The 15,964-nt window shown below is 41.7% G+C and overlaps 1 protein-coding gene across 8 annotated transcripts in view; it reads right to left on the bottom strand.

The window, feature by feature from the left end:
* Positions 1–15,964, bottom strand: part of mllt10 (MLLT10 histone lysine methyltransferase DOT1L cofactor) — a 454,712-nt gene that overhangs the window by 18,268 nt on the left and 420,480 nt on the right. For all 8 annotated transcript variants that reach the window (XM_060824984.1, XM_060824989.1, XM_060824988.1 and 5 more), the window contains 2 exons: positions 9,632–9,820; positions 9,442–9,530 (listed from right to left, as the gene is read on the bottom strand). In XM_060824984.1, the coding sequence (XP_060680967.1) occupies positions 9,442–9,530; positions 9,632–9,820 (278 nt within the window). The remainder of the gene's footprint in view (positions 1–9,441; positions 9,531–9,631; positions 9,821–15,964) is intronic.

Genomic DNA, 15,964 nt, shown 5'->3' with positions numbered 1-15,964 from the left:
GCACCTAACCTACACATACCTGAACACTATGGGCATTTATAGCACACCAATCCACCTAACTTGCACATCTTTCGACTGTGGGAGGAAACTGGAGCACCCAGTGGCAATCCACGCAGACAGGGGGAGAACATGCAAACTCCACAGTTGCCCAAGGTTAGAATTGAACCCAGGCCCCTGACACCGTGAAGTAGCACTGCTAACCCTTGAACAAGAATAGTGTTCAGAACAAAATAAATGAATTAATAGCACAAATGCAAGTTAACAGATACAATCTGTATAGCCAGTATTAAGACACAGTGACAAGTAGATCAAAGCTGGGAACCAAATGTTCAAGAAGATGCAAAGTTTTGGATGATTAGGAAAGGGTGAGGAGGTAGCATTAATAGTACAGGATTAAATAATTGTGATAGCAAGAAATGATCTGGGATTGGAAGGCGTAGAATCCACATGGCTGTGGGCAAGAAATAAAAAAGGGAGGAAGACACTGGTAGGAGCTGTCTGTAGGGTCCCTAACAGTAGCTATAATGATGGAACAGAGAATAAATCAGGAGATATTGAAGGCATGTAACAAAAGCAGTATATTATGCATAGGTGACTTTAATTTTCATGTAGGTTGGAATAGTCAGATTGGCAGAAACCGACAAAAAAAAACAAGTTACTAGACAAGTTGATGAGGGTTGAGCAGTGGATGTGGTGTATACGGTGTATGTGTAGTGTATATGGACTTAAGCAAGGCATTTGATAAGATTTCCCATGGGAGGCTCATTCAGAAGGTCAGGAGGAATGGGATACAGAATTGGCTGGTTGACAGAAGACAGTGACTGGTAGTGGAAGGAAAGTATTCTGCCTGGAAGTCAGTGGTGAGTGGTGTTCCACAGGGCTCTGTTCTTGGGCCTCTACTCTTTGTAATTTTTATTAATGACTTGGATGAGGAGATGAGTTAGCAAGTTTGCAGACGACACAAAGGTTGGAGGTGTCGTTGACAGTTTAGTGTCTGTTGTAGGTTGCAGCGTGACTGACAGGATGCAGAGATGGGCTGAGAGGTGGCAGATGGAGTTCAACCTGGATAAATGCGAAGTGATGGATTTTGGAAGGTCGAATTTGAAAGTTGAGCACAGGATTAAAGGCAGGATTCTTGGCAGAATGCAGGAACTGCGGGATCTTGGTGTGCAGGTACATAGATCCCTTAAAATTGCCACCCAAGTTGACAGGGTTGTTAAGAAAGCATATGGTGTTTTGGCTTTCATTTACAGGGGGATTGAGTTTAAGAGCCATGAGATCTTGTTGCAGCTCTATAAAACATTGATTAGACTGCACTTGGAATACTGTGTCCAGTTCTGGTCGCCCTATTATAGGAAAGATGTGGATGCTTTGGAGAGGGTACAGAGGAGGTTTACCAAATTGCTGCCTGGAATGGAGGGCTTATCTTACGAAGAGAGGTTGACTGAGCTTGGGCCTTTTTCATTGGAAAAAAGGAAGAGAGGGGACCTAACTTAGGTGTACAAGATAATGAGAGGCATAGATGGAGTTGATAGCCAGAGACTTTTTCTCAGGGCAGAAATTGTTAACACGAGGGGTCATAGTTTTAAGCTGTTTAGCGGAAAGTATAGAGGGACGTCAGAGGCGGGTTCTTTACGCAGAGAGTTGAGAGAGCATGGAATGAGTTGCCAGCAGCAGTTGTGGAAGCGAGGTCATTGGGGATATTCAAAAGACTGCTGGTCATGCATATGGCCACAGAAATTTGAGGGTTCGTACATTAGGTTTACCTTACATGAGGATCAATGGTCAGCACAACATTGTGGGCCGAAAGGCCTGTTCTGTGCCGTACTCTATGTTCTATAAGAATTCATAGTATGTATTTAGGGCAGTGTCCTAGAACACTATATGGTGGACCCAACCAGAGATCAGGCTAGTTGGATCTATCAATGTGTAATGAGGAAACAGTGACCATAACATAGTAGAATTTAGCATTCAGTTTTAGTGGGGGGGGGGCGGAGTTTGGAATTTGAGTCAGAAACAACTGCGTTAAATTTAAATACAGTTAATTACAAAAAAAATGATGGCAGAGCTGGTTAGAGTACTCTAGGAAAGGAGTCTAGCAACAAGGACAGTTAAGAAACAACGGGCAAACGCTTAAGACAACAGCTCATGGCTCACAACAAAGATACATCTTACTGAGGAACAGAGATTCTAAGTAGTGGATAAACCAACTATGGTGAAACAGGAAAGTGAAAGATCATATTAAATTAAAACATACGCTGTGGCAAAAATTAGTGGTAAGCCAAAGGATTGAGAAACTTTTAAAAACCAACATGATTATCAAAAAAAGGGAGAAAATAAACTGAATGTAAATGTGTCAATAATATCAAGATGGACAGCAAGAACTTCTTGAGACATACAAAGGGAGAGGGAAGCCAAAGTAAATATAGCCTCTTAGACTACAAGACTGGGGAAATAAAAATGAGGAAGAACCAGGAAATAGCAGTTGAGTTGAATAAATACTTTGAATCAGCCTTCAAAGAAGATAACACTGGATAGTTTTCCAAAATTATTTAATAATCAAGGAGCAAAATATGATGAAATAAATACAATAACTATCACTAGAGAAAAAGTGCTTCTGAAACAATTGGTGATAAAGATCAACATGTTTTCTGGACTTGATGTGATATATCATACGTTAGTGAAGGATGTAACTACAGAAATACTAGATACACTTGTGGTAATCTTCCAAGAATCCTTAGATTCTGGAAAGTTATCAGTACAACAGTTTTATCTAAAAAGACATGGAGATAAAGAACAGGTAACTATAGGTCAATTAGTTTAATCTCTGTATTTAGGAAAATGCTAGGTTCTTTTGAAAAGAATCTAATAACAGAGCATTTAGAAATAGATAATATGATCTAGCAATGTCAGCATGCCTTCAATTGGAAGTAGACAGACAGGAGGCTAGAAGAACACAGTAGGACAGGCAGCATCAAGAGGTAGAGAAGTCGATGTTTCGGGTGAAACTCTTCTTCAGGACTGGGCATGGGTGTAGGGGGAGCTGCAGATAAAGGGGGTCGGTTGTGACAGGTTGGTGAAATGTGGATACGTGAAGACAGGTAGAGAGTACGACCCAGTTGATAGCAGAGAGCAGTGGCATTCAGGGGGGAGTGGCTGGAAAGGGAGTCAGGGGATGGGGAGGGAGGTTATTTGAAATTGGAGCACTCAATGTTGAGTCCTCTGGGCTGTAGGGTGCTCAGATGTAAAATAATGTGTAGTTCCTTCAATAGAGGCTGTGGTTCATTGTGGCAACTGAGCAGGCCAAGGATAGTCATGTTAGAAAGGGAGTGGTTGGGTGCGGACTGGGTGGTCGGGTCAGCTCCCGCTGACCAGGTTGCAATGCTCGGAGAGCCGTTCCCTAAGCTTAAGTTTGGTCTCCCTGATGTAGAGAAGATTACATCAGTAGCATCTGATGCAATAAACTGGGTTGCAATAGACCCAGGAGAACTTCTGTCTCATCTGGAAGTATGTTTGGAGCCCTGGATGGTGGTGGTTGTGGGGTGGGGGGGGCAGGTGGTGTACTGGCAGGTTTTGCATTTTTTCTGGTTGCAGGGGCTCGGTGGCAGGGATGACGTGAACCAAGGACTGTCAGAGGGAACGGTCCTTGCAAAAGGCTGAGAGGGGTGAGGAGGGAAAGATGTTGTTGGTGGTGGGGCCTATTTGGAGTTGGCAGAAGTGTTTGAGGATGATGCGTTCGATGCGAAGACTAGTGGGGTGGTAGGTGAAGACAATAGGGACTCTGTCCTTATTGCGTTTAGGGGGGTTTTAGAGCAATGGAATGGGGAATGGAGGTGATGCGGTGGAGGGCTGTCTAGATGACAGAGGGAGAAAAAGTGCATTCCTCAAAATAGGTGGGCATCTGGGATGCTCACGAGTGGATTGTCTCCTCATCCGAGCAGATGCAGCAGAGATGGAGGAATTGGGAGAATGGGGTGGAGATTTTGCAGGATACTGGATGGGAAGAAGTGTAGTCCAGATAGTTATGGGATTCTGTGGGTTTGTATAGAAGTCCATCTGCAGAAAGTAGCTGCAGATGGAAATGATGAAGTCACAAAATGGGAGGGCAGTGTCTGAAATGCACCACGTGAATTTGAGGGCAGGGTGGAAGTTGTGGGCGAATTCGATGAACACCTCCAGTTCAACCTGGGTTCAGGATGCTGCACCGATGCTGTCATCGATTAACAGTGGAAGAGTTGGGGTACAGTGCCTATGTAGGTGCTGAAGAGAGACTGTTCGATATGGCCGATAAAGATGCAGGTCTAGCTGAGGCCTATCCATGTACCCATGGCCACACCTTTGATTTCGAGGAAATGTGAGAAGTTGAACGAAAAGTTATAGAGGGCCCAACCACCCCAGGAGATCCACCATCTTGGCAAGCTCCTGCACCACCGAACTCATTCTCATCCTACCTCAACTACATCGTCTCCCCCATAGTTCAGGCACTTTCCACTTACATCCGCGACACCAACCACGCCCTCCATATCTTCAACAACTTCCAGTTCCCCAGCCTGCAATGCTTTCTCTTCACTCTCGATATGCAGTCCTTATACACATCCATGTCCCACAAGGACTGTGTCCTGGCCCTCCACTTCTTCCTTTCCAATAGACCCATCCAGTATCCCTCCACCAATACCTTCCTCTGCCTCGCCGAACAGGTCCTCACCCTCAATAACTTTTCCTTCAACTCCTCCAATTTCCTCCAAATCAAGGAGGTGGCCATGTGTACCTGGATGGACCCCAGTTACACCTGCCTTTGTCAGCCATTTCTAACAGTCTCTCTTCAGCACCTACTCAGGCACTGTACCCCAACTCTTCTGCTGTTACATCAATGTCGGCATTGGTACTGCATCCTGCACCCATGCTGAACTAGAACAAGTCACTGACTTCACCCATAACTTCCACCGCGCCCTCAAGTTCACTTGGTGCATCTCAGATACCTCACTCCCCTTTCTCGACCTCACCATTTCCAACTCTGACAACAGTCTGCAGACAGACGTCTACTACAAATCCAGACTCCCATAACTACCTATTGGAGGAACACACCTTATCTTCCACCTGGGCACCCTACAGCCTTGAGGACTCAACATTGAATTCTCCTCCTCCCACCCAGTATCCTGCAAAAACTCCATCCCATTCTCCCAAATCCTCCGCCTCTGCCCAGATGAGGAGACATTCAACTCGTGAGCACCCCAGATGTCCACCTAGTTTGAGCAACGCACCTTTCCTCCTCCCTCCCTCATTCAGACAGCTTTTCGCCACACCATGTCCAATTCCTCTTCCACTGCTCTAAATCCCTCCTCCCCCAATGCAATAAGGCAATAGTCCCCCTTGTCCTTACCTACCACCCCAATAGTTTCTGCATCCAATGCATCATCCTCAAACACTTCTGCCAACTCCAAATAGACCCCACCACCAAGAACATCTTCCCTTCCCCTCCTCTCTGTCTTCTGCAATGACCATTGCCTCTGACAGTCCCTCGTTCAGTGGCTGGGGGTGGTGTGAACACCCCAGTATCTTTCACTGCAACCAGAAAAATGCAAAACCTGCTAGTACACCACCCCCTCACCCCCATCTAGGGCCCCAAACAGTCCTTCCAGGTGAGACAGAGGTTCAACAGCCTCTGTTCTAACCTCGTTTATTGCATTAGGTGCTCCCGATGTGGTCTTCTCTATATAGGGGAGACCGAACATAAACTTAGGGAATGACTCACCGAGCACCACAGCTGGGTCCGCAGGGGCCGACTGGACTGCCCAGTCAGCACCCATTTCAATTTCCCCAACCACTCCCTTCCTGACATGACCATCCTTGGCCTCCTCCATTGCCAAAATAAACCACAGCGCCTATTGGAGAACAACACTTTATCTTCCACCTGGGCACCCTACAACCTTGAGGACTCAACATCGAATTCTCAATTTCAAATAACCTCCCTCCCCATACCCTGGCCCCCTTCGCAGCCCCTACCTCTCACTGTCACTGCTCCCTGCCACCAACTGGATTCATTCCTCCCACTGACCAACCAGATCGTACTCTCTACCTGTCGTCACCTATCTCTACTTCATCATCCTGCTCCAACCCACCCCCTTTATCTGCAGCTCCCCCACACTCACCCCAAGTCCTGAAAAAGGGCTACACACAAAACTTCTCCACCTCCTGATGCTGCCTGGCTTGCTGTGTTCTTCCAGCCCCCTGCCTTTCTACTTTGGATTCTAGCATCTGCAGTTTTTTTGTCTCTATCTAAACTTCTTCAAGGGGAAGTCATAACTGACAAATTTATTAGAATATCTTGAGCAGATGACAAGCATGATAGATAAAAGGAAGCAATGGATGTAATATATTTGATATTTCAGAAGGTTTTGAGAAGGTACCACACATTAGGCTACAAATTAATAGCCCATCGTGCTGTGGATAATATATTAGCACGGATAGAGGGTTGGATAGCTAGACAGACAGTTGGGCTGAGGGGGGCATTTTCAGAATGACAATCTTTAACTCACAGAGATCCATGCTAGGTCCATAACTATTAAACACAATATATATTAGTGACTGGATGAATGAATGCACTATGGTGGATGAGACAACTGGAAGTGGCAAGGGAAATTGCAAAGATGAGACTAGGAGTCTGAAGATGTATTATGATGGGTTAAATGAGTGGGCAGAAACTTGACAGTTGAAATAGAAGTTAATGTGAGGTTATGCATTACGGGAGGAAGAATAGAGGAGCTGATTATTATTTAACTTAAAAAAAACTGCAGAAAGCTGCAGCAGAGGGGGTTTTGGAAATCCTCATGAATCACAAAACCTTTGCAGCCAAGTTCAGCAAGTAATAGGGAAGGCAAGTAGAATGGTGACCTTTAATTGATACATTTTGCTAAAACTACACAGAGTACTAGTCAGACCACAGCTGGAATACTGTGAATGTTTTTTTGTTCTGTTACCCAAGAAAAGATGTACTTGCATTGCCTGTATACCCGGCACAGAGCAACTGTCATACAGGGGAGGTTAAGTAGGTTGGGCCGGTCCGCGTTGGAAAGAAAGGTGATCTTACTGAAACCACAAATCAAAGCAATAATACAGCACAGAAGGAGGCTGTTCAGCCCTTGTTGTCCATGCCGACCCAAAAACACCTAGATGCCCCTTCTGTACCCATCTTCTTATACATGGCCCTGAGCCCTGCAGCTTGTAGCACTTCAGGGACAGATCCAGGTAAACTCTTTTTTTTAAAAAAATGTAAGGTCTCTGCCTCAACCACTAACTCAGGCAGTGACTTCTAGACATTCACCACTATCTGTGTAAAAACATTTTTCCTTGCATCCCTGCTAATCCTTCTGTCACTTAACTTGAATCTGTGACCCCAGCTTTTGAACTCTCTGCCAAGTGAAACAGGTTCCTCCTGTCTACTCTATCTCTAACCTTCACAATTTTGTTTGCCTCAATCATGTCACCTTTCAGTTTCTCTGTTCCAAGAAAATCAATGCCAACCTCATTCTAGTAAATCTTCTCTGCATTCTCCTCCGAGTAATTACTTCTGCTCTGTATGTGCTGACCACAACTCCACACAGTACTTCATGTTGTGGCCTCAACGGTGTTGTATATCATTATACCTGCATCAATATCTCTATTTTTGTATTCTAAACCTTGGTCAATGAGAGGCAACATTCCATATGTCTTTGTTACAATCTTATCTATCCATAATGCAACTTTTAGGTACTGTGCACTTGCACGCCAAGATATCTCACTTCATTTACCCTTCTCAGTATATCCCCATTTAAGGCGCATTGCCTTTTTACTCTTTGACCTCCCAAAATGCATTAACTTCACACTTATCAGCACTGAATCCATCTGCCACTTTCCTGTCCGCTCCACCAACCCATCCAAATCATTTTGGAACTTTTAGCTATCCTCTACACTGTCCACTACAAAGCCAATTTTTGTGTTGTCTGCAAATTTCCCAATTGTGCCTCTGTTCAAATCCAAACTGTTGGCGTTTAAACCAACAGCTGGACCCCCAACACAAAGCCTTGCAGAACACCACTTGAAATGGCTTTCCAATTGCAATGAAGTCATTGACCATTACACTTTTTTTCTTGTTACTAAGTCAACTTTGATCCAATTCAACAATTACCCTATACCCCATGGGCTTTTATTTCTTTGACCAGTCTGTCATGTGGAACATTGTCAAACACCTTACTAAAATCCATGTAGACAGTATCCACTGCATTACCCTCATCAATACTCTTGTCACTTCCACAAATTAAATTTGTGATGCATGACTTTCCCTTTACAAACATATGCAGACACTATCCCTGACTAATCCATGTCTCTTTAAGTGACAGTTTATCCGATTTCTCAGGATTGATTCTAACAAATTGCCCTCCATGAACGTAAGCTTAACTAGCCTAAATGTTTGGCATTTCCTTTGTACCCTTTCTAACAACAGGATCCTATTTATATTCATCCAGTCCTCCAGCACCTCATCTGTCTAGTGAAGCTTGAAAAATAACCCTCAGAGCACTTGCTGTTTCCTGTCTGGCCTCCTCCAACATCCTACAGAACAATCTATCCGACCCTGATAACTCATCCATTTTCAAGGATTCCAACTTCTATAATACTTCCTCTCTCATTATTTTGTACAATATTCCACACAATAAATGAGAATATACTGAGGGGGGTAAATGAAGTGAGAGACCTTAGCATGCAAGTACACAGTACTTAAAGGTAGCATTATGGGTAGATAAGATTGTAACAAAAGTTTCAACATAAAGGAGGCAGGGTAGAGGAAATGAGTCTGGAATAAAATGAATGTTAGAATAACACAAGAAGAGAGAGAGCCTGGGGCAGGCAAATCCAAAAGACTTTAAACTTGTGCTATGATTGATGCAGCAAGTGCGTGAAGAAAGCAGAAAAAGGGAATGACAAGTTCTAATTCTTCACTACCAAAACCAGCATTTGATTGTGGAACAGGAGCAATTTTTAGGATAGTGCTGTCAAATGTAACAATCAGATCAGTTATTTAATAGGTTAGCTCAAACCTGGCGTTTAGGGTATACTCTGGGGGGAAATGACTAGGAGAGAATTGGAACAAAACTTCAAGAGCAGAACTACTGAGCAGTTCAATTGAGACAACGGTTATAGCAGGTGAAGGGCAGTGGAGGAGAACTAGGAGAGTGTGACTAGCAAGTGTTGTATAGAACCAGGGTGCAACATTACTCCCCCACAGCAGAGTTTGAGGACAGCGATAATGGAGCTTAGGCGGTGGACAGATAAGTAAGTGGTAACAAAAAAAACAAGCAAATAATCAGAAATTGCCGAGTCAATGTTTGAAACTTTGAAGATAGCCTGTATACTGAAACGACAGATAATTATCTCAAGTACTAAGTAAAAGTAATAAATAAGAAACACCTGGGTTGGTATTGGAAGTGAATTTTCAGGCAGAAAGCTGTTGCTCAGATGGGAACCTTTGCTGCTGTGCAAGGAAGTTGCGTTGTGAACTAAAGAGAATACATTAAAATTGAATTTTTAACATAAAATAGTATTTTTCATTGCAAACAAAATAATTTTGACCAATAAAGTTGAGCATAATATCACTTACCAGTTTGTACAGTGAATGGGTGTATTGGAGTAGTTGGACTGGTATTTGAATTCATGACAGGAAATGGGACTGAAAGCTGAGCATTTAGTAGCTGGAGGCGCTCCTTCTTAGCTGTCAAATTCTTAATTTGCTCCTCCAGCTGCCGATTTTCAACTTGAAGTTGGTGTAGTGATTTCAACATCCCCATAACTATTTGGACAAAAATGGGTGAATAACTTAAAACATAGTTGTACCAATGACAAACTTCAAACAACTTAACCAAAAAAATGCAAAGAAATTGAAGATTTGGAGAAAATTAGTGAAAGGAAGCATATCATAACTGGTAAGATTTCTAATTGTAAAGGAAAAGTCAGTCAGGTGGAGAAAATAAAATTATGAAGCTAAAAATGAAATACAATTAGAGTTCTATTTTACACATAAGAGCAGTTAAGTTGAATATTTCAAAGACATTGGTTATTACATAATTGGAGTTTTATATGTTTTTGTGAATATCTCAGCATAGTGAAGATATAAGAGGCATGGAAAGGACACAGTGAGGATGCATCAGAATTACACTAGGAGTTGTTATGGTGTAGAGAAAGCCTTCTTGAAAGGTTATGGTTCTTTTAGCTTGGGTAAGGAAGGCTCTGGGACTTAACACATCTTTTAACATTGTGGAATGTTTAGAGAAGGCAAATAATTACTTCCACTAATTGGTGAATTAGTAACAAGAGGATATACATGCAACATTATCCCAAGAATGACAAAGGTGTGAAACTAGAAGAAGCATTCTCAAATTTCAGCTCCACAAGTTTGACACAACAAGAAATATATCACAAAAGACTACTGAAGAAGAAATACTTAACATCCTTGAAAACAAATGAGCTATGTGGAAAATCAGGACAATAGGATTACAGCACACTCTGAAATTTGAAGACCTCATATTAGCCTGTGTTGCGTTAGGTCCCAGACAAGGCCCAAATTTGATATGATTCCAGAAGGAATCCCTAAACTGTTAAACTCCCTGGTGAAAGGGTGGGCAGATGCACTAGCTCACCTGCTCCTTAGTTTGTTCCAACAAGATTAACTTATAAAAAGATCCCTTCCCTTGTGGATATCTTTCCCTCGAGATGCAAGTTTTAAAAGGAGCTAGTTTAGCCAGGTTATTTTGAACTAACAAGAGGGAGTTCATTCAATAGTAAAGTCACGAAAAATTGGTCATCTAACCACTTACAATGATTAGAAATAAGAGGCAGTCCAAAAGATAACTTTCTTTTAAAGAATGGATATATTGTTCACAAAGAATGGATAGTTTACTGTTGCAGTGGAGGTTACTGGAAGTTTTAACATTAGTAGTTCAACAGTCAATTTCGAGATTCTTAGTTTTGCAGGTTCATTGAGAACCTATTATTCTACTTTCTTTAGATCATGACAGAATCTCAGCATTCATGTTGAGATAAAGCCCTCCGTTTTCCTATAACCTTTGTCTGATCTACCTGTGAGCTGACTTCTAGCACTCTATAAGAGAGTTCCTTTACCAGCAACACAGGGATGACTAGCGGATACTTCTTCAACAATGACCTTCACAGTACACAACTCTCAAACTCTGGCTTGCACACACAGGCATCCTAGCCCAAGGGCATGCACAAGCAGCTCCGTCCCACCAGTGCATACAAGTAGAGTCGAAGCTGGCTTTTTAACCCATGTACCCTGGGCATTCTTTAGAGAGAAAAACACAATGTGTTTGCAATTTGGGACATAATTCATAGCGGGTGGCTCACTGGCGGCAAAGAGGCCTCTCGCTAACTTTGTACTCACAAGAGATCACAGTCTAACCTGATCTGACATCTTTTCCCCTTTTGAAGGGCTGTTGTTTGAAGTTCCTTCAACATCCTTAGGTATGCCATTCCATGGTTTGGTTTCTCCAGACAGCCACTTAATTTACATCCAAAGCAGTCAGCCCTCTTAAAAACACATTTTAGAATTACAAATTAAAATGTCCATAATATGATGGGTTCTGATCAGTGGTCATGAACACCTGATAGATAGAAAATAGTTTCTATGCACACTACCGTAATCTTTGAATCTTAGAGGAACCATAGGCTTTCCTTAAACTCAGTGTAAGGAACCATTGATCATTTGGAATCTTCATCTCATTGCCTGACATGGAGGTTTTGCTGATTTTTAGATTAGATTAGATTAGATTACTTACAGTGTGGAAACAGGCCCTTCGGCCCAACAAGTCCACACCGACCCGCCGAAGCGCAACCCACCCAAACCCCTACATTTACCCCTTACCTAACACTACGGGCAATTTAGCATGGCCAATTCACCTGACCCGCACATCTTTGGACTGTGGGAGGAAACCGGAGCACCCGGAGGAAACCCACGCAGACACGGGGAGAACGTGCAGACTCCACACAGTCAGTCGCCCGAGGCGGGAATTGAACCCGGGTCTCAGGCGCTATGAGGCAGCAGTGCTAACCACTGTGCCACCCACTTTCTTTCCTCCAAACTTAAGCAATAATTCCTAAGGTTTCTTTTCATTTGACTTCATTACTAGCAAATTTGCTATATTTTAAAACGTCAAACTCACAGCAAAAGGAGAAGAAATTAATGAGAGATAAAAACTGAAAATATGTATATTTTAATGCTTATCTAGCCAAATATTATATTATAAATGTTTTGGTGACAAAGTGCAATTAAAAGGATCAAAATGCCAAGACTTACAAATGAGTTCAAGCCTTTAAATCAGAAAGATGGCAAGTCATCAATTTTCGAATGAAAGATTATTAGATCTGGCCAGGAATTTAAGTTTGGTAAAATCTGATAAAAATATTATTTTAGCTATTAACACAGCTTATGCATCCAATGAATAATTATTACATTTAGGCAAGGAAAGCCACAAGTCTATGGTGACCTATTGAAATGCAGCTGGTAATTGGTGAGAAACCGAAGCTGTGGTAAATGAACAATCAACCCTGTTCTGATTGTAGTTACACTAACAACAGAAATTACTGTGGCAAAGATTTGAAAAGGCAACATTAGATACAATTATGGTTGTCATTGCTGATATTAATCCAGTAATGGACAGGAGTTTGTGCAATTATGGTTAAGATCTACATATAAGGCTTCTGATTCTGGAGGGTAACTGGTACTGTCTCTCTCATATCGTGGTCAATATAGAATAATACAACAGAACTATGTTGTTTCATCTAGTCAGCATCAGCTTGTATTTGAAGAGAAACCACATTGATCCAACTCGCCAGCTCTTTTTACATTATCATTACTTTTTTTTTCCTTCCAATATTTATGCAACTTCCCACAGAAAGTTACTATTGAATATATTTTCACTAGTCTATTAGACAATGCTTTCCAAATGCAAACCACTCTTACAAAACAAACAAAAACAGAAGTTGCTAGAAAAGCTTAACAGATCTGGCAGCATCTGTGAAGGGAAATCAAAGTTAATATATCAGGTCCTGTGACCCTTCTTCAGGATTTGCAAAACAGATTTTTTTTCCTGATTGCCAACATTGGGTTCTTTTGCTCATCATCTTAAAGCCTTAAATGTGTTCCCTCTGGTTACCAATACTTTAGCTAGTGAAAACATGTTCTCTTCATTTACTCTCTAAATCTGTCATGATTTTATGCACCTCTAGAAAACTTACTCTTCGTCATCTCTGCTTTCAGGAAAGAAACCCCAGGTTCTTCAGTTTATATAAACACCATTCTTCAAGATATTCTGGTAAATCTATACTTCACATCAGGCCGAATCTCATGGAAGGATCCCTCTGATATCTTGCAAGAATTCACACCAGGGTTGCTCGTCACTATTCTCTTGTGGCAAGCTCCTGTCCATTACTGGATTAATATCAGCAGTGACAAGATGAGACCTTTAAAGCAAGTGTTACTTCCCTACTTAAGTGCCTCAATTGGCAGAAGAGGACACTTGCCCATGAACTTTCCTGCCATGCTCTTAATCAACGTAGAGACTGGAAGGTGATGAAGTCTTACTCTAATCACATCCTTCTTAAAATGTTGCAAAACGTATGCCAGAACAAAATTAAGCTTATATATGTATCATAGATTTTGTATTCTATCCCTATATTAATAAATTACACGCTTTATAAGCTGCTTTGTCAATGTGTCCTGCTAGCTTCAAGTAATCCTGCATCATAGTTTTGCTGTTCCTGCATCCTCTTTAAAATTGTGCTATTTATGTTCCATTATCTAATCTTAATCTTCACATCCTTCAATAAAGGACAGAAAACTAGAGGGGAAAAATAGCCAACTGTTAATTTATGCTTATTACTAATTTTCTGATAAATACACTGGAAGATATGACCCCAAACTTTTCTTTCAGAAGCATAACTACTTAAAAAACTCATCACTTGCAGTCCCTCAAGATCGACGGTTATTTGCTCCAACTTAGATTCAAATGAGATCTGAGATAGCCAATAAGTCCATTGAAAAATCGGCACATTACCACATGCAAGACATCTAGTATTTGAAGGGGCAGGCAGATGAATATTTTGGAGGTGTGTACACTTAGGCTAACATTTTATTGGCACGCTAGTTGTATTAATCTTAAGCAAACATAAGTATGAAGTAGCTTGAGCATATGCAAAAAGATACTTCTGAGGCTCTTGTAATTCAGTGGTACTTTCCCTTAACATGGTTCCAAATTCTACATGCAACACAGGTGTGCCATAACCTGCCTGAACAGGTTGATTTATACTTAGACACTTTTCGGACACTGTACTGGGAGGAAACCAGTCACATTCTGAGAACATCTATAATTCCTTTCGACAGATTTCCTGGGAGTGTCGTCATGTCTGAGATCAGAGAAGGGCAGTTACTTGAGTCGTCTGGTTTCAGATGACATATGCTAACCGGTACAGCTGGTTTTGAATATTTACTGCTTTGATGGTCGGTACATTCACTTGGGAGAGGATACTGCTGTTCGACCACCTCTCTTCTGACCAGATTTGTAGGATCTTATGAACATATTCTTGCATACTATACCCCATGTCCAGCATTTATCAACAAGTGTGATGGAACCATCACAACAAGAACTGTTCAACCTATGCTACATTCAATCCATTTCAATATAGAAACACAGTAAACAAGATCACAAGTGAGCCATTCAGCCCTTTGAGCATTCTGTGTCATGCAGTTTGATCATAGCTAATTATCCAACTCAGCACCCTGTTCCTGCTTTCTCTTTGTGTCCTATGACTACAAAACGACTGCAATCTCAGTCACAAACTCTATCATGCAGATGATAATTGGTGGATACTCACTCAGCAATTGGATCACAGTCCATTCATTTGGCAGGGCACAAGGAACCTTTCATTAAACACTGGGAAAATGAAATTCCTGTTCCAATGAAATTCCTATTCCAATAAACTTCCACAGCATAACAACTTAACTAAGATCAATAAGATGAACCTGGAAAATGTAGACCATTTTATGACAAAGATAGATATGACAACAAAATCCACAATAATTTGCGATACTGTAGAATCATAAAGATGTACAGCATGGAAACAGGCCCTTCAGTCCAACTTGTCCATGTCAAACAGATATCCCAACCTTATCTAGTTCCACTTGCCAGCACCCATCCCATATCTCTTCGAATCCTTCCTATTCACATAGCCATCCAGATGCCTCTTAAATGTTGCAATTGTACCAGCCTCCACCACTTTCTCTGGCAGCTCATTCCATACACACAACAACCTCTGTATGAAAAAGTTGCCCTTTAAGTCCCTTTTATATCTTTCCCCTCTCACCCTAAACCGATGCCCTCTAGTTTTGGACTCCCCCACCCCAGGGAAAAGACTTTGTCTACTTATCCTATTCGTGTCCCTCATGATTTTATAAACCTCTGTAAGGTCACACCTCAGCCTCCGACATTCCAGGGAAAAACAGTCCCAGCCTATTCAACCTTTTCCTATAGCTCAAATCCTCCATCCTTGTAAATCTTTTCTGAACCCTTTCAAGATTCACAACATCCTTCTGATAGGAAGGAGACCAAAATTACACACAGTTTCCAACCAATGCCCTGTACAACTGCAACTTAGCCTCCCAACTCCTATAGTCAATACTGAAATATGTTCACTCATAATTTGGATGGATGCAAAAAGGATCTCAAACCCAAGATTAAAGCCATGGTTTATTGGGCTGCAGCGATTTCTGTGATCCTACATCTTCAAACTTCGACACCCTACAGCAGACAGCTTAAAACCTTGGAAAAATACCACCAGAAATGCAATTTCAACATTTAAAAAATGATAAGCTTGTAAATACCATGCATTTCCACTCCTTCATTTCGAGATAGAAACATAACAA

The sequence above is a fragment of the Hemiscyllium ocellatum genome, chromosome 5 (genome assembly GCF_020745735.1).
Source record: "Hemiscyllium ocellatum isolate sHemOce1 chromosome 5, sHemOce1.pat.X.cur, whole genome shotgun sequence".
In the NCBI taxonomy this organism is placed as follows: Eukaryota; Metazoa; Chordata; class Chondrichthyes; order Orectolobiformes; family Hemiscylliidae; genus Hemiscyllium; species Hemiscyllium ocellatum.
This window is presented reverse-complemented; position numbering and strand designations above follow the sequence as displayed.